The sequence below is a fragment of the Ochotona princeps genome, chromosome X (assembly GCF_030435755.1).
Source record: "Ochotona princeps isolate mOchPri1 chromosome X, mOchPri1.hap1, whole genome shotgun sequence".
NCBI lineage: Eukaryota > Metazoa > Chordata > Mammalia > Lagomorpha > Ochotonidae > Ochotona > Ochotona princeps.
In genome coordinates this window covers 49,150,445-49,178,326 of record NC_080865.1, presented here as the reverse complement: position 1 = coordinate 49,178,326, position 27,882 = coordinate 49,150,445, and the positions used below count along the sequence as shown (strand labels likewise).

The 27,882-nt window shown below is 39.8% G+C and overlaps 1 protein-coding gene across 1 annotated transcript in view; it reads right to left on the bottom strand.

Annotated features, from left to right (window-relative positions):
- Positions 1–213: 213 nt before the first annotated feature.
- Positions 214–27,882, bottom strand: part of SH3BGRL (SH3 domain binding glutamate rich protein like) — an 89,435-nt gene continuing 61,766 nt past the window's right edge. The window contains exons 2-4 of the mRNA XM_058658832.1: positions 16,920–17,105; positions 12,601–12,681; positions 214–1,542 (exon numbers count right to left, since the gene is read on the bottom strand). Of these exons, the coding sequence (XP_058514815.1) occupies positions 1,510–1,542; positions 12,601–12,681; positions 16,920–17,105 (300 nt within the window). The 3' untranslated portion in view covers positions 214–1,509. The remainder of the gene's footprint in view (positions 1,543–12,600; positions 12,682–16,919; positions 17,106–27,882) is intronic.

Sequence of the window (27,882 nt, the reverse complement as noted above, 5' to 3'; positions counted from 1 at the left end):
ACATATTTTTTGTAAACCAAACAATGGAATAGTTTGACTCCAGCTTGTACTGCAAAATTCAGAGTCCTAAAAACAGAAAAACTAAAACATCACACTCAAATTGTTTGCTTTCTGTTATTTTCTCTTCCCTCCTGCCCAACCCTTTAAAATGAGGTAGTAGTCATCTAAAATTACAACGTTTTATGTTATTTAAAAACATCAGGAACACATCAATTATGTTTCCAAAAGGACTGAGTTTATTTTAAAGCATAGCATCAAGTTAGAATTTCAGTAAACAAAGCCATTTCTTCATCACATGTTGATTTTTGCAGAGTACAGACTTGCATACAACAGATAGGATCAAACAGTTTATAAAAAATGTTTGCTTTTAGGAATGAAGTAGTACGGAATTAAAATACAATGTGTGTATCTTCTGCCTGAGTGATGTAGGATGAGTTTCATTTCTTTTTAAAAGTCTTCTAAATTAAAATCTTTTTAGTTGCTCCTTTTATTTGGTACTTAAGCATTTTGTTGAAGGGAGGCATAGAAAAGGTTCTCTTGGCTTAGATCAATGTACCCTCACACCATAGGCCAAAATCTGGACAAGAGGCTCAGATAACTGAGACATACTGGCATTCATGACCACAAGCTGTATTAAATGAAGAACACAACTAAAATTTTTTTTTTCAGCAAAAACAAGACTTGGGCAATGAGTTCAAGTTTATCTCTTCATGGTTAAGTAAAAGTCTGAGCTCTCTGTAAGAGGACACCATTTTAAAATGACTTGTCATCTCACTTCCATGACACACAGATATGTACTTCCTTGGGCCAATTAACTTAGAAACACGAATCCATCACAGCTATGTAGTTAAACAAGGTACCTCTCAGTTAAACGAACCCATTGTTATTTTGCTGTGGAAAGTCGTGTTTTAGTCCATGAAATATGCAACGAAAGGCTCAAATCCTGGAAAATTTATGGTTCAGTACATAGAAGCAGCTACAGAAGAATAGGAATGTTATAATTGCCACAGGGAATTACAATGTTCAACATATCACTAACTTGACCTAAAATACTTTTTAATCACAACATCATCACATCAAACGGGTAAATGTTCTTGTTCACTAGAATTAATGAGGCCATTTGGGAACACGAGACAAGTACTCTGGGTCTGTTTTTGTCCTTAAATTCCTCAAGGTTGAGCTGTGGACAGCCTTAAGCCGTAACAATAATACTAAAAAGAGGGAAGGGTATTTTCTTTCTAAAATCACTGAAGTACATAAAATGCCTTGACAGATAACAATACAATTCCATCAGATCCACTTAAAAATTTACGTTCAGCTCCTTTTCTCCTTCACCCTAACGTTCACATTTTAATTATGTATTCACTTTGATTGTTTGCATGCAAAAGCACCAGCTAATCTAATATTTCAATATTAAGCCTATTTCTTCTGAAGCCAGGATAACTTTGCTACTTTATAAAAGCAGTGGAGATTCATTTTTCAGGATGCATAAGACAGAATGCTTCAGGTTCAGGCTTCCTGCTTTGCCTGGGCTTCTGCTTCCTGAAACAAAAAAACAAATAAAAAAGAGAAGTTGAAACATCACAAAGCAGACACCATATGTTTTGGTTCGACTACAATAGTTCAGATTACTAATAATGTTAAAAAGCAGAGTATTTGTTCCCGGAAAAAATAGTTCAGAGATTCTTAATAGAAAACCTACAAGATAAAAACTGCTACTAGAAGTGTATAAGACTGCAGAATCATTACCCAGGCTTTGAAATAATTGCATAAAACAAGCAATATACAGTTTATTACTGATATTTTATTTTAAAAAGATGTTCTGCTTTGTGCATTTTCACGGAAGTTGGATGTTGACAAACACCAATGTTCACAGTTTGTGAACACCAATGTTCACAGTTTGTTGAAGTTTTGTGTCATGAGAGTATATATGAAAAAGCAATCGATCTATCTTCCTTGTCATCTGGATTCTGAGTACCTCTTGGCTAGCAAGTGTTACTAATGTATGTGTCTGTCACCCAAGATAGTACTTTACACGAAACAAAATTCAAGGAAAGTTTGTTAAAGATCGATGCAAGGGTGACATTAGCCCAGGAAATGCCATACATAAATCGTAGAAAGTAAGTATGTCAGACTGTCACTTGTATCACTCTAAACACTTGTCACTAATCACAGACCTGGTGGTCTCAGGAGGAGACTACCAAGAAGCTGAATTTTCTAAATTGAGCCTCTGATATTTGGTCCAAAAGAAGCTAGGGAAAAAAGATGGACGCTAGAGTGTTGTTGTTGTTGCTTTAAGGCATAAATGAAGGAAAGAAGAAAATGAGAAATTACATTATGATTTATTCATACACACTCACAAAATACACTAAATACAGTACATATACTACCGAGTCCCTTTCTGAAACTTCTAGTCAACCCAGAAAGGGAGAAAGAGAAAGGGGTAAGGGACAGAGGGAGGAAAAAAAAATCCCTAACCCTCTTTCAAAGTTTCAAACATAGCACTTGTCAAAATAAATATTTTAGAACTACATTAAACACACTGTTGCATTTTATAGAACAAGTTTTCAAAAACCTCCTCACACAACATGAATTTTATACCAAGACTCCTCAAAGGTCTAGGATATATATAGTTGGGGAAGCAGTTGTACAGTAATGTATATGCCATGACATGCACTCTTTTGTTCTATAACCGGCTAGCACATCTAAGTAACCTCTATGCAATTCCCTGAAGTCACACCCTATCATCTTTGCTGTAATTTGTCATAAATTGTGTAGCTCTTAGTTACCCTTTTTGAGAAAAGAAATTTCTAGCACAGCATCAAAAACAAAAGCCAATTCAAAATTCTTTATAGCTTCTCTTTAGAATATATCATATTCAAAGTAAACTATTCACTTTTCTAGTAATGTTTTATTTATGAAATATGTAAACTGAGCCGACAATTTTACTACCTAAAAGTAAGTGGTTGGTGTTTATAGAATTATGAGCCATTTAATCAAGCAAAGAGCATTACAAATAAGCACATGAGGCACCCATCAGCCCACCGGCCCCTTTCCAATGTAAAAATTATTCCACAAAAGCACTGATCTTGATTTAGATTCTTTGGATTTCAAATTCCAGCTCTGCTACTCAATTTGTTAAAATTTAATTTAATTTAATTATTAAGTATCCTTAGACAAATTACTTAAATTAGCTGGGCATCAGTTCTCTTCTCCAGAGGGTAGCATTAAGGATGCAGAATCCAGAGATGATATGAAAGATAAAGTGAGATGAACATGAAGAGACCAGCTTAGTGCTTGCCTCATGGCAGGCATCCATCTTGCTTTCTTCCATTCCCTTTTTTTCTCTTTCTTGCCTTGTGAAACCAAGCTCACAGGTGAGCCGACAAACTCAATCCAGTCTCTCCTACAGGTACAGTAAGATTAGGATAAATTCAGTGAATACAGTTTTAGTTAACATCTCGCAGCACAGTAGGACTGCAGGATCCCTCCCTAGAGCAGAGCAATCCAACCAAAGCCAATGACGTGTTTCTACCCAGCACCTTTTGTTTCCTTACTGTATTACTGAACATACCTTTCACAGAATAGTTGTTTTGCTCTCAGCATAGGCATCACCAGTTTTTTAGTTATTTGTTGTTTTTATTCACTTGAAAGTCAGAGACAGATAACAGAGTAAGATGCTCTCACTCACTCAATTCACTCCTGAAATGCCCTTAACAACCAGGAACTGGCAGTTACACCTCAGGTTCTCATCTGGATGACAGGGCTCAAACATCGTGTGTTGACTGCCAGGGATCATGACAACAGGAAGCGCAAGTCAGAAGTGGACCCAGGACTCAAATCTAGGCACTCTGAGATGGAAGGCAGGTGTCCAAAACAGGTGCATTAACAACTATGCTGAAGGTTCATTCCCATAATTTTATTTGTTTCTGGACACATCAACCTATTTATTTATTAATATCATGAACTTCGCTGCAAAGTAGAAAATGGCAGTGCTAAGAAATGCTATTTTTTTTTTTTACAAAAGATTTATTTTATTGCAAAGTCAGATATACAGACAGGAAGATCTTCACTCCCCAAGTGGCCACAATAGCCGGAGCTGCGCAGATCTGAAATCAGAAGCCAGGAACTTCTTCTGGGTCTCCCACATGGGTGCAGGGTCCCAAGGCTTTCGGTCTTCCTCGACTGTTTCCCAGGCAACAAGCAGGGAGCTGGATGGGAAGTGGGACAGCCGGGATTAGAATCGGCACCCATATGGGATCCTGATGCTTTCAAGGTGAGGATTTCAGCTGCTAGGCCACCGCACCAGGCCCCAAGAAGTGCTATTTTGCGGACAGTATGGTGGTATAGTCAGATAATTTGCTGCCTGAAGCACCAGTATCCCATATGGACTCTGGTTCAAGACTACTCTTCTCCACTTTCACAGCTCCCTGTTAATGTGCCTGGGAAGTCAGCAAAAAAAAAAAAAAAAAAAAAAAAAAGCCCAACATCATGGCCCCTGCACCCGTGTGGGAGATCCAGATGGATCCAGATGGAGTTCTGGACTCCTGGAGTCAGCCTGACCCAGAACTGGTCGTTGCAGCCATTCAGGGAGTGAATCAGTGCATGGAAGATTCTCACTCTGTAACTCTACCTTTCAAATAAATAAAATCAGCATTTTTAAGAGGAAGTGCTATTTTGTATTGATACAATAAACAACTGTAATCATTTATGAGCTAGCCTTTAAATGCATCAAATGCCCAAAAGAAAAGAGATTGTCTTTCATAGAATGATTTCTTGCTTTTTGGAAATACTCGTCATAAATATTCAGCTCCACAGTGCATAGGTTTTCAGTAAGTTTAAATGTAGGAGCTGTCACAGTGGCACACAGGCTAATCCACTGCCTGTGGTGCCAGCATCTCATGTGAGCACCAGTTCTAGTCCCTGCAGCTCCACCTCCATTCCAGATCCCTGCTTTGACCCGGGAAAGCAGTGGAGGATGGCACATGTCTTTTGGTCCCTGAACCCATGTGGGAGAAGTAGAACAAGGTCCGGCTTCCAGCTTCAGATCGGCTCAGTTCTGGCTGTTGGCAGCCATCTGCGGAATGACCCAGTGGATGGGAAACCTCTCTCTGTGTCTCTCCTCTCTCTGAAAAACCTGCCTTTCAAGTAAAAAGTTTAAAAAAAATGTAAAGAGCATGCATGCTATCTTTAGTTTCTCAGCATATCTTCCAGTAATATTTCATACACGCAGTAAGACCCTACAAATCTATCTCAGCTTTTGTTTTATATTTGTCATGGATTTTATTAATAATATGTAATAATCCTTATCTTTTACATATGTATTTAGTCAAATATAATAATACTGTAGCTTTAATGATTTGTAATTACTTTGAAATTTACTGCATATGGATGAAATGCTAATTGTTTCAATTGATTGTGTGTAGCCCTTGCCCTTGGTTTTGCTGGAGTCCTTCTGCTTTTTACGTTTTTCATTTTTTTTTTTAGCAGAGCAGTAAGCCCTTGACTGTCATGTAAATTAAAGTTGCGTTATCACAAAGGTGAAGGAGGAGGGGGAGAAAGGAATAGGAGGAAGAGTGAGAGGGAAGGACAAGGAAAAATTATTATATTTTTAGAATTGTATCTTTGCACTATATGGAACCTGTTAAAAACAAAAAAATACAAATAAAAATCCTATGCAGTATATCTCTAACAGTATTTGAAATACATTGGAAAAGTCCCGCTATTGCCTGCATTCTCAAGCAACTGGTTAGAGGTGAAGTGGCATTTGTTGATTCTTAGTGAGCTGAGCAGTTTATGTTTACTACTCACACTCTTCTCTTCATCTCCGGATTGTACTTCTTATTGTAGGAGTGTCTTAGACATAACAGATACTAATGCTTTACAAGGTATATGAATTGCAAATATTTGTAACCCGGTGAGGCTTGTCTATCCATCATGATTCTTTCATCATACATGTCACTGTTTTAAATATTAATATACTTAAACATGCAACTATTTCCAGTGGAATCTTTGTGTGCGTGTCCTTTTAAAAATTCTTTTCAATCCAACATTAATACTCTCCTAGGAGAAATGCCTAGTTATTTCAACAGGCAAGTTGTCTGACGGAAAACAGCATCTTGTTGTGGGAATAATTCAATTCTACACCAAAAAAAAAAAAAAATCAAACAAGACTGACCCTCCACAACACACACACAAAACCAGAAAGCATGCTAATAATTTAGAATTTTTTTAATGGGAGAAATATGTGTATATAGTTGTATTTTTTCAGTCTCCTTCTTGTTCCATGTATACCTTTTAAATGTAATTAGGAAATGATTCTGTAAAAAGAGTTGTCATTATAATATATGCTTTCACAAACTCTAACAGTCCCCACTTCTGCACAAGGAGTAGGCTCCAAGACTCCAGGAAGCCTCAAAATTCATTTAGTATTGAAGCATAATATATATATATTAGTTTTTTTCTTTTTTATTAAAAAAGGTGTATTTATTTGAAAGGCAGAGCTGAAGAGAGCAGAGAGAGAGAAAGAGGAGGGGTGGAAGAGGAGAGAGATTTTTCCATCTACTGATAAACTCTCCAAGTGGCCACAACAACCGAGCCTGGACCATGCTGGAGCCAGAAGCCAGAAGCCAGGAGTTTCTTCCTGGTCTCCCACAAGAGTGCAGGGGCCCAAGCACTTGGGCCATCTTCTGCTGCTTTCCCATGCACATTACTAAGGAGCTGAATTGAAAGTGGGGCAGCCGGGACTCATACTGGCATCTATATGGGATGCTGGCGCTGTAGGCAGTGGATTAACCCGTAGTGCTAGCCCTACTATGTTTTTTCTTACACATGTAAACCTACGAGTGTTTTCATTTGTAAGTTAGGCATTGTTGTAGGTTAACGGCAATAGAATAACAAAACTAGCACAATCATAATAAACTGCTATAGTGACACTTATGTGAATGTGTCGTACATCTCCATCTCTATCTTTCCTTCCATGGAATGTGCTACATATACTTTGTGGATATACTGTAAAAAGAAAAATTCACATCCTTGGCAGGTGGATACTTAGAAAGGAAATTTAAACTTTATGAATCATTTGTTTCTTAAATTTTCCATTAATATTTTCAGGCCACAGATAAGGACAAGTAACCAAAATTGTGAGAAACAAAACTGAAGGCAAGATGGCCATATCATTTTTTAATGACAGCACTTATTAATCCAGTGGATAAATTATTTTTGTTGCCTCCATTTTTATTTATTTTTTTTAAAGATTTATTCATTTTATTACAGCCAGATATACACAGAGGAGGAGAGACAGAGAGGAAGATCTGCCGTCCGATGATTCACTCCCCAAGTGAGCTGCAATGGGCCAGTGCACGCCGATCCGAAGCTGGGAACCTGGAACCTCTTCCGGGTCTCCCACGCGGGTGCAGTGTCCCAATGCATTGGGCCGTCCTCGACTGCTTTCCCAGGCCACAAGCAGGGAGCTGGATGGGAAGTGGAGCTGCCGGGATTAGAACCAGCGCCCATATGGGATCCCGGGGCTTTCAAGGAGAGGACTTTAGGCGCTGGGCCACGCCGCCGGGCCCGTTGCCTCCATTTTTAGACATCTAACTTGTTTCCAAAGTACAGGATTATATACAGCATTTTTATTCATATTTGTATCTGTAAAGTTCATTGACTAATTTGAATAACCCTCCTGTTAAATATTTAACTTGTACCCAAAGTGTTGATGTTATAAATCAGCTTCAAGTCCATCGTCAATTCCAAATCTATCAGCTCTTGTCCTATCCCTCATAACATTTAGCCTGCTTTTAATTTACACCTACTCTCAGGCTTGATGATAATGGGAAAACCTGTCACCAAGCCAACTAGCTCCACTGTAAGCTCATCAGTGTCAACGACAGCTGTGACCTCGCTCAGCTAGCCTTCCGTTCACAATCACAGACTACTTCGTAGCCTATTTTCAACACATGAGCACCTCAATTCTTCCTCAAGGTTCTAGTATCACATGTGTAGGCTCACTTTTAGCACGTTTTTTTTTCCCTGCCTCATCCAGAAGGTAAAGACACTTTTAAATGTGAATTCCCACACTATAAAATTTCTGTTTTTACCCCTCTCTTATTATTGTCTCCCTTGGAAAAATACCACAAGCCCTCTTCTTTTCAAGACTAACTCCTTCCACGGATCACTCACTTCGCTGTTTCCTCCATGATAACCTCACTGAGGTTAGAGGCCCAAGAGGTAGCTTTAATTTCACACAAGTCTCTGCATGCAGAAGCATCTCCATAATCATTAAATGTTTAATCTTACAGCATCAGGTTTTTTAAAAAAATTTATTTAATTTCATTTATTTTAAAAGTAGAGTGAAGTTAGGACTGGGGAGAACAAGGGATCTTCCATCTGTTAGTTTATTCCCCAAATGCCTATAGCAGCTGAGGCTACTCCAGACCTAAGCCAGGATCCAGGAACTCCATCCTTTCTCCCAAGTACTTGAGCCATCCTCTGCCCCCTCCCAAAATACAGTTAAGGAGAAGCAGGACTGGAAGCAGAATATGGGGTGGGGCATCCAAGTGATAGCTTAACCACTACACTGCAATGTTTACACCAACATGTGATTTTGAGTGTGTGCGTGTGTGTACCTTTTAAATACATCGTTATCTTCCCAAGACTGCTAACCCACTTTAAGTCCTTTCTTTTCTAAAAAAAAAAAAAAAAGTTTTTACTATTTATTTGAAAGGCCCCCAGCTCTCATGCCTTCCAGTGGGAGTGATGGTCCAGCAGAGGAGCCTTCCACAGCCCCCCTTATTGCAGATCGCTCTGACTAGGCTACAGCTCCCACTAGTGTATGTGAAGGCCGAGTGTCTGGTGGGCAGGATTGGGCTGGGCTGCAACACCCATTAAAAGGCAGGCTGAACATAGAACTCTTAGGTGCACTATGTCAACCAGTGGATTCTGGAGAGACTTCATCATGCTTGGAATGGCGAGATCAGCAGTAATTCGGAACTGTTGAGCTATTGAAAGCTCATGAACAGGACCCTCAGAGCATCTGGGAACCTGGGGTGGTGTCAGGTGGCTGTCCTCCATCCCAGGGTGCAGAGTCACTTGGGAAGACTGGGTGTGGCTTCTCTCCTTGACTGCTCCCTTCCCCCAGATACAGGAAACAAACAAAAAAGAAAATATGAAAATATTTATCTCACCCACCTTCATGTATCCCTTGACCCTAATCACCCTAATCAACTGTGTAAAAATCATCAAAAATAAAAATAATTAATAATTTTCAAAAAAAGAAAGACAGGTAGACTGAGATTTCCATCCATCAGTTCACTCCTGAAATGCCTGCCACAGCTAGGGCTGGGTCAGGCCAAAGTAAGGAACCAGGAACTCTACGGAGCTTTTCCACATGGGTAGTAGGGGCCTGAGTACTGGGCTGTCAATTACTATCTCATGAGACGTTTCAGTGGGAACTTGGATGGGAAACACAGAAATTGGGACTCAAACTGGCATTCTGCTATGTGGGCATCCCAATTTACTACATGTCATTGTATGCCCCACATATTTTTTTTAATTTATTTGAGAGACAGAAGGCTCCCATCCCACTGATTCACAGTCAGGACTAGCAGAGCTTGGAACCAGGAGCCAATAATTCCACCCAGGTCTCTCACATGGATGGCATGGACCCCAGTGCTTGATCCATTGCCTGCTGCCTTCCAGGGTATGCACTGGCAGAAAACCAGAGGCAAGAGCAGGGCTGGAATGAGAACCAGGGTCTTGGATATGGGATGCAGCTATCTTCGCCAGCATCTTAACCGCTAGCCAAGTACCTACCCCCAGGACCCCTCTTGAGCTCTGCTGTGTGTGCATCCATCTCTTTCCTTTCTCTTCCCCCACTTTGCTTTCTTTGAACCCCATGCTATGCCATTGGCAATCCTTCCTACTCCTCTCTAGTGCTTCCTTCTTGTCTTTCTTGCACCTGTTTCTTGTGCCCCTCTTTCTGTGGAGACAGCATTTCCTCTTTCTTGTGTGCCCCGCAGTCTCCTTTTGCCATCTCTCCCAGGACAGGACATGGCCACCCATCCCCCAACCCCTGGCATGTGGGACTTTTGGTTGTGACTTCTGAGTATGGGATGCTGTCCCCCTTTTCTGTAGAACTCCTGACGATGCCCCCATGCTGGCTGACCCTTGAGAAGCCACTTTCTGTGTCTCCACAGACCCTGAGGGGGTGGGAGTCCTGGCTGGCCTTGGAGCAGGAGGCACAGGAACAAGCATGGGCCTCGTTCTTGGCTGATGTCATGTGATTTTAGGCAGCAGACCTGGCTTTACTCAGCTCAGGGCCTTCTCTGTAAGCCAGGTCAGGGAGCAGCTGGCCCAGGTTGCAGGCAGTGGCTTTTCTAAAGCCCTAGCTGGGGAGTCAAGGACTTTTCTGGGGTGGCAATATGGCAGGGAGATGATAAACCCAGCTCTCTTGGGGCCTCTGGGAAATGGAACAGGAACCATGACAGGGACCCAAGTCCTAAGGTAGAGAACTGTTTAACCCAGTTTTATTGGACTCCTTTTAGCTAGGGCTCTCCCTGACTCCCAAAGCTGCAGCTGGAGATGGTTGGGGCCAACTGTGGCATCCTGTTGTTGGGTCCCTGGCTTTGCCCAATTGCCCGGAAAGAAACTGGGAAGGAGGAAGTTGGGAAGATAGATGATGTTGGAGACAGTTCTGCAACCTTGGCATCCACTCCAGGGTGGGGGTCCTCCCTGTCTCCTGGGAGCTGGCCCAGGGCCTGCCAGGCCAGCAGCTCTAGAACTAGGCAGGGCACTGGGGGTGGCCCAACCCAACCAGTCCCCAGAAAGGTAATGTAGAGAGCGCAAGCTCATCGGCCAGGCACTGGGCTGCCCAGCTCTATGGCACTTCAGGGCCTTAATCACTCTAATGTCTGCCTCTCTGACGTTGACCATATTCCACATTCATATAGCTGGCAAATTTATTTTTTTATCACAACGAATAAGCCTCATCTTAAAATACAATGATATTCACATGATTATCTTTTTTTATTCCCCATCATGGCTTTTGGATGCCCAACAGATAAAAGAAACTATCTAGCATTGTAATCATATTCTAGTCCAAATTTACCCAGTAAATTCCACTTCCTAGCAAACATCCTCTATTTAATATGCCCTCTTGTACCTTTTGCCCCCTGAACACACCATTCTATGCTGTTACAGCCCAATGGGAATATTTCTGATTTTGTGTCTGTTAAAGATCCCTTAGTGTCACTTTAATACTTCTGGAATCTTTGGCAGCTCAAATGCTACTCCTTTGTGAAATATTCCCCAACTTCCATAGTAGGAATTTATCATTATGTGCTCCAAACTCCTACAGCACTTTATTCACATCAGACTTGGAGAATTTACCACAGTATGCCTTCAATTATAATTATTTGTACATATATTTCTTTTGTAATTATTTGTATACATGACCATCACTAGGATACAGATAATCTGAATATAGGAGCATATTCTCTATATTTGATCCCATCATTAATGGCAAGTCAGCTTTTGACACTCCATAAATACAAGTTGAATAAAATAAATGTATAAATAAGCCCTAATAAGCTACGTTTCCTTTCACACATGCTCTAATATGAACCGATTTTGATGATTTAACTTAGATATTACTAACTTATTTAAGCGAAAGTGTCTTACCTAACTTCCTAACTTTTCTTATGACTCAATTTACACAAAGCTTGAAATATAACATTTTGCCCATGGGGGGAAAAAGGCTTGACAAGGAACTGAAATTTCACAATGACGCAAACACAGTACTAATAAATCATGTCCAGAAAAAATATGAACAATAACACAGACTCTCCAAATTGGAGACTGAGATGGAGTTCAAATAATCTGTTGAATATAAAATCATTCACTATGAGCCAAACATTAGACAACAGAGCAGAGAACACACATTTTGATTAAACTTACTTGTGTAGATAATACCCACTGTGTGAGACAAAGGTATATTCAAAGGTTATTGCTTTGAGACATTTTATTAGATGGGCAATTTTATTTTTGTTACCTTTATTTGGTTTCCCTTGGCAACACTGTCACTTGAAAAAAAAATGAATTTGTATTGGCAATGAAAAGCCCAAAATTTAGTCCGCAATTTAGTGATCAATCTTGTGACTCAAATCCTCTTAGTTAACTTGAATAGGTGACTCTTAGCACTTGTTCTCATACAAAAACAATAAATGCTTCCAAGGAGATGACCATGAACTAAGATGCTCGCTGCTGCACTAGAACTGTGCATTACAGCTGGAATAGTGTATCTTTAAAAATCGTTAACCATGTATTTGTGAATGGGTAAATGAGAAATTTGCCGCCTTGGGCAGCCAGTTACAGAAGTTACTTCACCCAAAATCTATACCCTATATACGTGTTTCATATATCTGCCTACGAACTTCCATGTGCCCTAACAGATATTAAGTGCATGCAGAACAGGGATTTTCAGCTATAAAGCATGGTCTCTGACTTGAGCTGAGTCCTTATTAAAGGTCAAAATCATATTTGATTAAAAATCCAACAGCAAATGATATGAATAATACAGGGGGCGGGGAAAGGGAACCGTACCTTTGAACCGGGTGGTGCTGTCAAGCCTAAAAAGGCATACACTGCATTATTTTCTCTGGCTTCAAAGAAGGCATCATAGTCCTGGTGAGAAATAGACAAAAACGATTAGGAATATGTAACCAATAAAGGAAACAAAAGAGATTTTTTCATAGGGTTCTGAATGTTTGGCAGGATCAACTATCTCCTTAAAGATGGACAAACTTCCAGAATGTAAGAGTTCTGAGAGGAGTAGTAAGAATCACGGCATCTGGGCCCGGAGAGATAGCATAGTGGTTAAAGTCCTTGCCTTGCACGCAGCGGGAACCCATATGGGCGCCGGTTCTAATCCCAGCAGCTCCACTTCCCATCCAGCTCCCTGCTTGTGGCCTGGGAAAGCAGTCGAGGACGGCCCAAAGCCCTGGAACCCTGCACCAGCATGGGAGACCTGGAAGAGCTCCTGGCTCCAGGCTTCAGATTGGCTCAGCTCCAGCCGTTGCGGTTGCTTGGGGAGTGAACCATCGGATGGAAGATCTTCCTCTCTGTCTCTCCTCCTCCCTGTGTATCTGAGTTTCCAATAAAAATAAATAAATCTTAAAAAAAATCATGGCATCTGGATCCCATATACAGTGGGTCCAAAGGTATGCTGTTCTGGGAGGCCTAATGCTGCACAATTGTTTAATCTATGTTTCATAGAATTGAAATTGACTTCCAGCTTCTTCCACGGCCCAAAGCAGCCAGCTATTTCCTAGTGCAAAGCTGCTTATTTATAGTGGTAGACTGTTGTTCCAGTCCCCATATTTCCCTCTCATTATTCATTTTAGTAGAGACTACCCCAGAGCCTATAGAACAGTGCATATTAACCATATAGCCATGGTTAGAAAAAAGAAAAGTGAATCCTTGCTATGTTTTCCAGAAAGAAATAAATCATTCATGAAATACAACAATAAGAACGACCAAATTACTCAGAGGTCTCTACCCCAGCACGTGAGAGATACCTCACATGAATAAACTTCGGTCAGGTTTCCCACTAACATCTTCTAAGCAACTGAGAATTTTCCAAATGTAACAAACAGATGTGTCTAAATTTGTCTGCAACTTACAATCAACCCGAAACATAGCACTGTTTACACCTAGTCCGCAGCTGATTTTTAAACATATAGAGAAACATGATGTTTTGGTTGATTTATTAGAGCTGAAAAGCAATCATGGTTAGTTGGCTTCTCTAGGGATTTGCTCACCAACAGATTACCACATACACAGTTCGTCCCAAGCACCTTCTATTTTCTGGACACTTGGAACATCTGATGACCATAAAAGCTTGGACCCTTCTCCAAGAAACATGAGAAAAAGGATTTTCCTCTTATCCAGAGTTTCTTTTAATAAAATCAGAATTGCTTAAGGTCACTGAGGTTTTTCCAAGAATTGACTCGAGGCATCTTTGTGACAATGGATCAACAAACAACACACATGTACCAACGGCCTCTTTTACTCTTGGAATGCATTTCTCAAATGAAACCAACTGGGTCTAAACAGAAGTTCCATAACAAATCAGATTACTGATAACCTACTCAAGATAACCTACTCAAGTGTCATATTGACACTTAACCAACCAGGAGTATGCTAGTTAAAAAAAATCCAAGAGTCACAATATTTTAAGCTAGCATCAAAGCAACAAAAACAATACATGACTTTCTTCAGATTGTTGTGAAAGAAAGTCTTTTAATCAATTGAAATCTGATCATATAATGCTATGGCCAAAATACATGAAAATGTGTTGATCTAGGACTTAGTAAACAAATTTTGTGAATCTGAAATTAAAGGAACATTAGCTTCTTATTTAAGTCAAATTAATTTATTTTATTCCTTAAGTATTTATTGACCACTTGCTACATGATAATTGTTGCTCTTGATGTTAGAAATACAAGAGTAAACAAGATAAACTGACATGACTTTCTTTTATAGGAACTTTCTGGGGGGAAAATGATTACATCTTACTTGCATCTCTGGGATTTCAAGAACATTAATGCAGAATTCCATCACATAATGCTATCACACTGGAATTTCATGGAAATGTGTTTGAGTCCTGCAAATGCACAGCAAAAACTCTTTCTGAATAAAGATGATTGTTGGAAATTGTGCGTGTACTATAGCAGCGTTTCACATATGTGGGCAGGGTAGTAATTTCAATCTTGAGTTACATTCCAGTAGAGAAACAAGAAACTAAGTCACAGTTTAAAACTGGAAGAATAACTGACATCTCATAGAAGCCAGAACGCTGTTGAAGATCGTCCAATGTGCATGGGAAGCCTCCTACAATAAAGAATTGTCTGCCTAAGATGCCCACAGTCCCAAAGCCAAGGAACCTCTTCAAATAAGGCGAGTCTCACATTTTGAGCTAAATGCAAAGCATTGCAAAGCAGAAAGGCCAACAAATGATTAGGAAACATCCCAGAAATTAGAACAGGAAGAAGCTGCTATTATAGCCAAGTCAAAAGGAAACAAGTGAAGAAAGTAGTATTACAGAGCCCAGGAGCACCTGGTAGAGCTGCTTACCCCTAAGGATATACGCTGACTGTCACGGATGCCTCCAGCAATGAAGAGAAGGAAACTTTGGCTTTTCCTTTTCTTCAATCTTCCTGTCATTGCCTCTTATTATTAGCTAAGCTCCATAGGTAATCAGCTGGCAATGGAGAATGGGAAACGCCATTTGAAGAAGTTACTCCCTCACAATACACAGGAAAGAAAGAAAGAAAAGAATGAAGACAGGATATCTGAGAAAATAAGAACATGACCGACACAGTGGTTTAATAGATTTGGAGCTTCAGAGCAACTTGTCAAGGTTTAAATTTGGTACATCACTGTTTACAAATCGTTTGATTTAGTCAACTAGTTAGCCTATTCATTATAGTGGGTTCTCTTCCTACACTTTTCTCCCAGGTCACTACTAAGTAGCTGGATGGGAGTAGAGCACCCAGGACACCAACCGGCACACATGTGGGATGCTGGGTGTTGTTGCATGCAGTGCTTCTACTGGCTGTGTCACAGCTCTGGCACTGGCACATAATTTCTCTAACATGCTCCATGCCGCTGCAGTGTGATCTCCAAGGGGGTCAAATATCAGATCAACCTGGTTTCTCTAATTTGCCCTTACAATCCAAAATGTGTTCATTTTCAATAGTCAAGAGATTGAAATTTCTACTTCAAAAATGAGAGGTTAAGACAACACATGCTGGCTTACATTGGACAGGAGGGCTGCTTCTGAGGCTTCTTGCAGCCCATGTGATTTTCTGATTTGCAAAAAATTCAAATAGGCAAGCACTGAAGTTTTGCTATCTAAAAGAACAGACTAAGTGCCATTTCCTTATCTGTAGACCCTGTCTTTGCATTATTGGCTCTGACTGCAGCAGCAGCAGATAACTTTTTTTTTTTTTTTTTTTTTGAGACACTTGGTTTTTTTTTAGCAGATAACACTTTGAGGCTTCTTGGGAAGAGGGCGAAATCCACCCAGAAAGAAAACACTCTGTGTCAAGGGCTCTCTCGTTTGTGTCAGGACACCTGCTCTTTGTCTTCTAGTTGCTCTGAATTGCGTTATGAAAGGCTCTTCAGCAAACAGTGTCTTTCTTACTCTCAGATACACCTTTTAGGCAGAAGACTCAAAATGATGCTTCTAAACCATGTGTTCCTCTATGGTCCTTACATCTGTGGCTTCATAACCACTCTATGTAAGTGTGTAGGGTTGTTCCCATAGTCTACGTCCAACCAGCTCCTTAAGAGAAGAACCGGTTTAATTTACGGTTCTAGTTTGTCACAGTTACCAGAATGGTCAGAGACTAAAGAAATTAGTCAATGGTATAGTGAGTGAAGAATTAGGAATAAGGAAACTACTCCATAAAAAAATGTTTAGATGAGAGATCTCATACTAGATAGCTCCTTCATCCCTCACATGAATTTAATTGACTAACCTTATATTTTAAATCCGCTACTCACATCAAAATACATACATTACTAGATTTAAGAGAAAATGAAATATTCATTTTAACTAATTTAAAAAAAAAAAGCTAAAGCTTCCTTCGAGAGACTTCTTCATGGATATATCAGAAACGGCACCACCATTTTGAATGTCATCAACATGAACAAATGTAAAGACAACTGTGTGTCCACAGTTGGGACGTATACATGTTACAGGATGTTTTAAGTGGCTGATTCACCCATCTGCAAAATGCTCCAGCTTCATAGGACGGACAAAGAGGAAAAATGACCATATGCAAGGGCAGTGAGTACATGTGGAACTGGAGGTACGAGTAAAGGCGTGGGAACAAGCATTTAAATTGTATTCTTACCCCACGGTACTGGCTTTCATTGAAAATCTGAGGTGGCAGAGGGTACCCAGTGGCTGGTCGACTGTTTTCAGGTACGTTTTCTCTCATCCACTTGCGATTCTCTTCATTGGCTGCAATATCTTTTTCTTCAAACCCGATTTTGTTGGCTTCTAAGAAACCAAGCACATCTTGCTGTTTCTTCTTAATCTAGGATCCAAAGGACAAGAAACCACGTTGTTGAGCGGAAGTCTTTTGTGTTTTCTCTTTTCAAAATCAATGAAAATCAGTGTTCCATGAGCTAACAGAAATGAATTTAGATATGGATTAAAACTTGTGGTTTCGCAGAAGATACTATTTGTATCTTTGTTATTTACTCTTTGTTATTTACCTTGTTAATGATGTCTCACAAGGGGGCTGCAGTTTGTATCTCACAAGCCCATTATCAGTCGGCCTCGTTTTTGTTGCCGTTAAGAATTCCCATATCTAATGATGCAGATACAAAGACAGTTGGCAGATACCACCAACCTAAAGTAGTGGAATTAGCTCAACAGTATGTGCAGTGGGATGTTTTCTGATGATCTATCTTCGAATTTATCTTAGTTTCATCTCTCCCTTGAAGTTTTCCCAATCAAATCAAGTCTATTTCTCATGTTAATAAGCACTGTAGAATCAATGGAGATGAATTTTCTGCTTGAGACTCACACAAGCCTCGGAATCGCTCAAGTCTCAGTTTTCATTGTTCACACAGAAACAGACTAAGAAGATCTGCCTTTATACTTGGAAAGCATCCATAGCACTCATTAATCCTTAACGTGCATTCCTAAGGCATCTTCTCTGCATATTTGTGTGAGCTCCTCAACTAGGTTATCATGAAGAGATAACATACTTATTTTGCTTCCTTGTAACAACTAGTAAAAGGTTTTGAAAATAGTCAAATTAATATTCTTCTGTTAGGGCTCTACACAGACAAGCATTTCTTTTACAATCTGAACTCTCATACTTATCATAATTTATCCATTTTCAAAATCATTACTAGACATTTCAAAACAGAATACAATCAGTAGGGAGGTTTCTTCATATAGACACCTAAAGAGACAGATGGGGCAGAAATATCAGAAGGTTTTTTTAAAGTGAATCACCCAATGGGAGTGAAAATGCAAAATAGAAAACCCACATACAGTCAAAGCCCTTCCGGATTTACACTTCCCACCTGGTCACACATGCATATGTACACATAGGTTTTATACACCTGTGCTTCTAAGTTGCTTCCGACAGTGGGTAAATAATTTTCTTTCACATCACGTAATCCCAGCGGGAGAGAAAAAAACTCTCAATTTCTCCTAATACAAATTGGAATCCCTAAAAGCTGTTTACATCAAAGTATTCAATATGCTTTAAAGACTGGGTCAGTCCAGCAAAATTTGCTACAAGGAAATTTTAATGAGTATCCTGTTTCCTTATTGATTTAGAAAATAAAACTTCCTTTCCTAATTGTGTACCCTCATTAGAACTTAGAGGGGAAAAAAAAAAAAAAAGAACCTGAGCACTATACCAGACCAAAGCACTTGAAGGTAGGTTCAATAGGTCAAAGACTTTCAGTAGTCAAGGGATCAGTGTAAATTGGATCAATCAATTTGTCAATCATTAGCATATTCACATTTTTGAGTAGTTATAAAGATGTCCCATTAATTAACAGAAGTGGGCAACCTTTGTTACTGCCAAGGGCCATCTGGATATTTATAACATCATTAGCAGGTCATACAGAATTATCAACTTGATAATTAGCCTGCTAAAGATTTATTGAATTTCAAGTCTTGCCTGAGGTTGCCCTGTCAGGGCCAGATCAAATTATTCTGCTGGCCTTATATGGCCCTATGGCTGGGCATTCTCCACCTCTGCATATGATATTTTTTTAATTTCAACAATTTAAAAAGAGTGCAGAGTTAACTCTAAGCCTACTGTACAAAGAATTACACATGGCTTTTGGAAAATGTCATTAGTCATACTTGTGTGAATAAGGGGCACCTAATTAAAAATATTTATTTTCATTTATTTGAAAAGCAGAGAGAGAAAGAGAGAGATCTTCGTTCTGTTTCTCCTGGACCAGAAATCAATGTGAATCTTGCCTGTAGGTAGCAGGGACCCAAGTAAGTACTTGAGTTCCCTCTCAGGTGCATAAGCAGCTGATCAGAAGTGGAGGCAGCAGTCAGATTTGGGCACTCTGATACGGGATGCAGACTCACCTGTTGTGCCAAAATGTCAACTCCAAGTTAAAGAATTTTTAAAATAAGTCACTCTTTGAAGCCTTCCCCACCTTTTTAAATGCTTAGTATTTCAAGAACATTGTGTCAAGTTAACATGATTGCCTGGCCAGCTATCATTGAACACATTTTCACGGGATACTTTCACTGATGTATGTCTGCTCCAGTCATCGGCCCAGGATAACAAATATTTCCCCACACTTTGAGGCTGCCTGACCACAAGTATGTGTACTTCCTCGAGTGTCCTACATCTTCATAAAGATGAACAGAATGGGTCACAGCTGCACTTGGCTAACTGGTTCTCCCATATCAAACATCAATATTTACTCAGCTTTGAACCTTTAGGAAGGACAACATTTTTCCTAACTGTATCACATCTGTGAGTACAACGTTTCGTATATGAAGTTCATTTCCAAGAAGTTATATTTTATATATAACAAATTAATTCTTTTGTCATATGCTGATAGGGACATGTTTTGCACAACAAACCGTATAAAGCAAGTATTCAACGATGTTAGTTTCCTAATTTCGCTAATTATACTTAAACCAAAGGGACTCAGTGAACAGTTGTGGCTCAAACAAGTAGGAATGGGTGTCAGAAAGATTCCCTGAGGAGTAAAAGTTAAATTCCCCGGAGGAAAAAAAATAGAGTTAGTTATTGATAACATTTTTGGCCTACAAATAAATTTCCAAGTGGACAATGGTGTTATCTAAGTAATCTAAACCACTACCTCTTCAATAAGCCTTACCCCTTGCCTCTACTAAAAAAAAAAAAAAAAAAAAAAAAAAAAAAAATGCCGAATCATTTCTGTCCCTGTGTCAGGAGTTTGGGATTCAAGGTTTTCTTCTCTCTAGAACACACAGGAGAGCTAACTGAACAATTGCTGACTGGAGGAAACAGTTGCTGTGAAGTCTCTGTCTGTCATGCCAAAGGTCAAGTTTCTTTAAAGAAAGGAGAGTGGCAAGGTTTCTGCTCTAGAAAATGCCATGGAATGTTCCAACTACCCGAGGAAGGAAGAACAAAACTTCACTATAACATTTCAAATGTCAAAACGAAAGATTTCGTGAATGTAAATGCCAATCTACAACAAAAAAGCTTAATCAAGACGGGGTGTTTACTTTGTTTTATGATTAACCTCTGTGAGCAAGCTTTCTTCTGATACTTTAATGAATACTCACACACGTTCTAACTACTACATTTTTTAAACTATCATAATTTTCACTGTTGATTCAACAATGGTTTTGTATGCACTGCAAGGGTCATGCAAAGAACTTCGCTAGGTCTCCAAAATGCATAAAGAAAAACAACAAAAATCTTTCTCGATACTGCGACACAGTGGGAGGAATGAGACATACAGATATCAAAAAGTTAAATTACAAAATGGTAGTTGAAAAAGAAGCCCTGACAATACAAGCTGTTCAGGTGCGAAGGGCTAAGTGAACGACAAAGCAAAGGCCAAAGAGCAAGCGCTCATTCCAACCAGCGATGCACTTAGCTAGAGTTTAATAATCACAGGGCACATGCTGCAATATCCACATATACTGAATATAATCTACAGTTTCAGTGGAAAGAAGTTCCTTGTAAAGATGCATAAAACTGACCAGCCATGAAAACTGAGCTTGTAAAGGTGACGATTAAAATAACAAATGTAAGCTATTATAAAATAATACCATGGAAACCTTCTAATTTCTGCAACCAAATTCTGACACATAATTGAAGTCTGCAAATGAATAAACAATTCTGTGGGTGTGCATTTTCCCTTCTGGAAACAGGTTATAATTTCCTCAAAGAGAAACCTGGGTAATGTAGGCTCCCTCTGGTTGGTTCTGCTTCTTTCAAACGCTGTCCTAAGAAAGGTCACTCAGCTTTTTTAGGAAAATAAAAAGCCCATGCCTAAAGATTTAGCAATAGGGTGGAGGGGGAGTGAACAAGTAGCATTTATCGGTGCTGTTCAGCCTTTTAGCAATCTACTTACAAAACACAACCAAAAGGGAAGTCAAATATGAAACCCCAGTTAGTCGCCTTGGAACTGGACCAACGTATTGTTGCCTCTGTGTAGTCTTTGGTGACCAAAGAGATCCATTTGCATTTTCAAATGGACAGTGCCCTGGGTCCTTATGTTGTTGGTTTCCTATTGCTCAAGTTAAGAGCACAGTCACAGCAAGAGACACTTGTTTTGAGCTTGTCTGTTTTGTAATAATTCCCAGTGTTTTGGTCACAAACAGCCAAGCAGGCCTGTAAATCATATTTCTTTACCAACAAGCAACAGTCTGAGTTAAGACTATTATGTTTTTCTTTTTTTTTAACTGATCCTCCACCTCCATCTCTAGCTTCCTGGAGTTCTCTTGATAGATGTTCCAAGATGAGACAGCATGAGAGCACAAGCTAAGATTTGCTATTTAACTGTTGCTAAGCTATTAAAAGAGCATTACTGTTATTTTCTTTTTTACTTGCCCTTCTAACACAATCATGTCTGCAGTACCATTTTCGAAACCATTTTAAGGCCTAAGTAATTCAGAAAAAAAAAAAATAGATTCCAGGTAAAAAGAGAGCATGGCTGACCTTTAAAGGTAGTTTCTCAAAAAGAATTGGGTCTTAAGGTGGTCACAGAAAAGAAAGCACATCAAGCCCAGTTTCTGAGTTAATAAGGCTTTTATTGACTAGGGATACCAGTTCTTAAGAGCCTCCTCTATCCAACCCTTTCTTTCCTAGCACTATTATCTACTCATATATTTTTATTTTCTGGGGCCACAAGACTTTCAATGTAACTCCCATTCCTTCAGAGATGTATTATGTACAGCCGGGAAATAAGAAGTATTTGAGCAGTTCTTTGCTCAAAGTCTGAAACGTTCCATTTCATGAGTCACTCCTTGATCTCCGCAGAAGGGACAGGCAGTGTGCACACTGGGAACGTGGGCATGAAGGACTCGGAGAGAAGCAGATAAGCAACGCAGTGCAATTTGTTTGTCTGCTTTAGGATTTCACTCAGATTTAGCCCTCTGCGCAGCCAGACAGAGGATCCCACCACAAACATGGAGGAAACTCCTCCTCAGATGGTGCCAAGAAGAAATTCCCAAGCCTTACTATATGTTAGTACTGCATTAAGCTTCACACAAAATGAAGAACAGGTAAAAGATCCATATAAGAAATGATTGGATAGAGGAGATTTGGGAACTGATATTTCCTAGTCAGGCAAAACCTTTTTAACTCAGAGTGGACCTTGACTGCATTCTCATCAGTAGAAAGGGAGGCTAACACTTATTTAGTGCTTGCTGAATATCTGCTCAACAAATCCGCTGTGATGCTCTTTACGAATGCTCATTGAAATCTTCACAACTGTTGTGAAGGGTGAGTATGGTTATCCTCTTTATAGAAAAGGAAGCTGGGACTCAGATGTTGCTTGTTCCAACCCCAGCTGCTCCTCTTCCAATCCAGCTCCCTTCTAGTGGCCTGGGAATGTAGCAAAAGTCGGCCCACATGCTTGGACCACTGGCACCGGCATAGACCTGGAAGAAGCCCCTGGCTCCTGGCTTCAGCCTGACCCAGCCTCGCCCACTGAAGCCATTTAGGAAATGAACCAGAGGATCAGAGTCCTCTCTCTCTCTCTCTGTAACTCTGCCTTTCAAAAATTATAATAAATCTTTTTTTTTAAAGCCTGTTCAGGAAAACTGTTCTATTAATTTGCCTAAGCTTAATTACAAATCCAAGTGTATGTGACTACGAAGCCCTGTTTGTTTTCTTTTGCATTATATGTAGTAGCTACTTATATGGGGTGAGACATAGTGAATTCCCCATCTAGCTGGGAGATGAGAAGCTCTCACATCATGTCAGTCTTAGCTATGTGAAGAGAAAGACAAGAGAGGTTTAAGCAATCTGTCCCAAACAGCTCCGTTTAGTGAACACAAATTCCTAGTCATTATGATCTCCTTCTTCTCAATAAATTTAAACTGATCCCCATGCAGTCTTAAGTGAACCAAGGTAGGCATGTCTGAATAAAAGGCCACATGCAAACGGCAAACCGAAGGCAGCACTCCGCTCTCTGGTTTCTCGTTGACCTCACTGAGAACAGGGCAGCCCATGTTTCCCTTTTACCAAGAGCTCAGTTATTTAATAGTTTGAGGTGGGCAAAGCATAATTTCTGTATTTTAAATTTAGAAAAACAGACAAGAAAGTACAAAAGCATTTGACCTCTCCTTTCATTTGTTCTTTAATAAACACTGTATCCACTGCTTTTAACTGCCCAATAACCATTTCAAAGAACAAAATGATCTGATTTTAATACACTGCTTTTGAAAACAGGAAGATGTTTTAATTGTGCCGGTAACACAGATTATAAGTTCCTTCTCTGGAAAATAGTTTGGACAGAGAAAAGTCAAATAAGAAAGGGTTGGATATGAGACTGTTAAGAACGGATGTTTCCTTTAATTACCAAAAGTTTTAAATCTAGAAAATGAGCATGATTGTACTTTCACCCCACGCAGGTGAACATCATTTCCAGCTTCTTATCAAATATACATGCCGAGAGAGTCGGCGGCAGATTAATAAATGACAAAGATTTGGCCAAAGGCCGAAAACCACAAAATCCAGGCGTGTAAATAATCCAACTGCTACACTAGCCTCTCTGTTGGTTATTCCAGCCCTTCCCAGCCTCCACTCTTTCGCACCCAAGGTCCACATAACAACACCAGCTTTATTTTCCTCTCTAGAAATATTGAAACTTTCCCTCCTGTAGATCAGCCCAGTCTGGCTTTACTCTCCTATAAGCATGCTGCATTGAAGACCTCAGTGCTTTTTCTCAGTTTGTTCCCTTCACCTGTAAGTCTGCCCTCTCCCTGCTGTGGTCATTAGCCATGCAGGTCCATTGCCTCTGCAGTGTTGTCCAAAGCTGTTCTCTGCCCACCCCTCTAATTTACTGCAGTATGCATCATTATCCAGTGTGGCATTTAAACAAATTAACTGTAATGTTTGAAAATAATTTTCCTTTCAAAATAGTAGCTCTGCAATTGGTTGATAAGCAAATTGAAGTAAGAGTTATGTCATAAGCCTTTGTTTCCCCATATAGCACTCACCACAGGGGTAGATGCAAAGTAAATACAGCGCTGTGTGATCTCATAATTTTATTTTAAATTCAGCACCATCAAAAGCCTATTTCTAGCTTTTAATTTGAATAAACCATAGTTTTGAAGTGCTTTAGATTTACACGAAAGTTATAACTACAATACCAACATTTTCCATATATCCATGTCCCAGTTTCCCCTATTACTAATATCTTGCCTTACAGTGTTACATAAGTTACAAGTAGGAAACCAATAGTGCTAAAATACTATCAACTAAAACTCTAGTCTCTTCTTCTTTCCTCCATTTTCCCCTCGCACCTTTTCTCTGTTCCCTTCCAGAATATCACGTTACATTCAGCCATCATGCCTCAGCCACCCCTGGTCTGTGATGGTTTGTCGGCCTCTCTTGTTTCCCATGAGCTTGACAGTTTTGAGAAGTACTGGTCAGGTACTTTGCAAGGCCCCTTATCTCAAGTTTGTCCGATAGTTTTCTGAGTCAGACTGGCTTTATAGATTTGGGGAACAAATACCACAGAGGATATCTTTCTCATAACATTCTATCAGAAGCCACAGGTGAGCATATCAGAGGGCACATCACAGCAACATGACTTATTGGTCACAGTGATATGACCCTTGATTACCTGGTTAAGGTAGCATCTGCCAAATTTCTCTGCTGTTTACTCCCTTTCCACATTTGGAAGCAAGTTGCTCAGTCTAGATCACATTTAAGCAACCTAGAATTCCCACTGCACACTGGAATCTGGCAAAGACTGAGAAAAGTCAAAAGGCTATAATCAACACAGCTAGGACAGCTTATTCAAAAGCAATTTACATAAGTCCTTGATGCTGACTGGCTGAAATTTTATAGCTGAACTCATGTATCTGACATATATGGAAAATTATTTTATCTGCTGGTGGATTTAGTTGGGTTTTGTTAGGTTTTAGTCACCTTTTTCAATGTCAGATATTTGTACCACTCTGGAAGTATTGATGCCTATTTAATATATGTCTATGTGCATTCCTTTTACCTAGGATTTGAAATGCCAAGAGATCTTGTTAATGATTACGGTTTGCAAACAGATTCTCATGCATTTTCAACTACCAGAGTACATCCTTATTCTCTAAAACACCACTTGTAATTCCAAGAACACAGCTGATCAAAAGAGAAGTTGTTGTGGCGGCATGGCCTAGCGTCTAAAGTCCTCGCCTTGAACGTGCCAGGATCCCATATGGGTACCGGTTCCAATCCCGGCAGCTCCACTTCTCATCCAGCTCCCTGCTTGTGGCCTGGGAAGGCAGTTGAGGACGGCCCATAGGCTTGGGACCCTGCACCCACGTGGGAGACCTGGAAGAGCTCCTGGCTACTGGCTCGGTGCAACTCCAGCCACTGCAATCACTTGGGGAGTGAATAATCAGACGCAAGATCTTCCTCTCTGTCTTTCCTCCTCTCTATATATATACATCTGACTTTGCAATAAAAATAAACAAATCTTAAAAAAAAGAGAGAGAAGTTGCTCTAAGCAAAACCCCAAAGAATTGAAGTTTGAAAGTTTCGGGCCTGGTACGGTGGCCAAGCAACTAAAGTGCTCGCCTTGAGCATGCTGGGATCCCATATGGGTGCCGGTTCTAATCCCAGAGGCCCACTTCCCATCCAACTCCCTGCTTGTGGCCTGGGAAAGCAGTCGAGGACAGCCCAAAGCCTTGGGACCCTGCACCTCTGTGGGAGACCTGGAAGAAGTTTCTGGCTCCAGGCTTTGGATCAGTGCAGTTCCAACCATTGCAGTCACTTGGAGAGTGAATCATCGGACAGAAGATCTTCCTCTCTGTCTCTTCTCCTCTCTGTATATCTGAATTTGTAATAAAAATAAATAAATCTTAAAAAAAGAGAAAGTTTCACAAAGTTAGAACTCTGGGCCTCATAGGAGTTATGAAATAACACACACTTTGGAGGGACTGGCATTGTAGCATAACAGGTTAAATCACAGCCTGTGACTCCAACATCCCTGATGGGTGCTGGTTAAAATCCCCACTGATCCTCTCCTGACTCAGCTTCCTGTCATAAGCCTGAGAAAGAGGGTTCCCTAAACTCCTGTGGGAGACCCAAATGAAGCTCTTTGCTCCTGGCTTTGGCCCACCCATGCCCCAGTCATCGCTGCCATTTGGGAAGCGAACCAGTGGACAGAAGATCAATTTCTCCCTCTCTCAGTAATTTTGCTTTCCAAACACATAAACACAATCAGAAAGACTCAAGAGTTATGTCCAACTTCCTGGAAACTCTGAGTTGCCACAGCTGAGTTTTGAAAAGGGTGGGACAAATGCTTCTTTTTTTCATTTTTAACAATGCTGATTACCATTTGTAGAAGGTCAATTAAGTAATAGCAGCATTAATTGGTGCTTTACCATAATACTTATTTAATATTCATAATAACCCTGCAAGGTGGGAATTATTACAACCACCATATAGATCAGAAATACTGAGACTCAAGAGCTTAACTAATTTACTTGAAGTCGCAAAGCTGGTGGGTGGCAGGGTTCATATTCAAATTTAGATGCCCCAAGTTTCAAATCTTTTCTGTGATACTACATTTCCTTGTGTAGCTTTATAACCTTTTGTGTGCACTGCCTTGCTAAGAGATTATATATAAAGCCAATAACTCTTCATAAATGATATCGCTTTTTAATGTGTTTTTGCCATACAAGCTAAATTTTACCCCCCAGATTATTCAAATACATATACACATAATTTCACCAATCTTCACATCATTATGAAGAAAGAATACCCAGTTCCACTTCTAGGGTCCTCTACTGCTAGGCAAAGAACCGTGCTCAGCTCCTCTCTCGTAATGTTAACAGGGTGCCTTTCAATCAAAAGGGTAGTTCCCCAATACAAAACAGACCTCAAGATCACTGTTCTTACGTTGGTACAAATGCTAACAAAGCAAAATAAAGATACTGCAATGTTCACAGGGAATGTATAACCTATAATTACAAGGCTATGAATTCCATATTAGCAGTTAACTTAAATGACAGGATGTAACCATCCCTGTATTAAAGTCCTACTTCTTTCTGTTCCAGGAGTGAGTAGCTTAGGGTTGGACTAACATGGAAAACAATAGGATGCAGACTGCTAGACATTGGCACTTGTCAGTTCCCTTTTTGCATTGTGCCACATCTAATTTCACTATGAAATATAATACAGTAATTCTTATTTAAGTGCTTTGTTTAGGCCAGGCACTATGCTAAGCTTTGTACATGCTGATGTTATTTAATTTTCACAATAATCTTCTGAAACAGCTGTTATAATTTTCATTAGTTTCAAAGACAAAGACACTAAAGTTTAGATGGACTATGGAAGTTGTTCCAAATCTCACACGGTGCCAAGGCTCTGTCAGAATCAAAACCACACTTACATACTAGGTGTACTGAATAATAAAATCATGTACTACCATATTTATTTTCTCATGTTAATGAGACTGACTTGTCAACGTAATTAGGTGTCCTTCAGTGTAGATATGGTTCACAATAATTTTATACAGCATTCTTAATTCCAAAACCTGGCCTAAAAGAATAGCAAAAAAAAAAATCCCTTGCATTTTCAATAGTTTTTTTTTTATTAATTATTATGCATTATGTGACAGTTTCATAGGCTCTGGGAATCTCCCCAC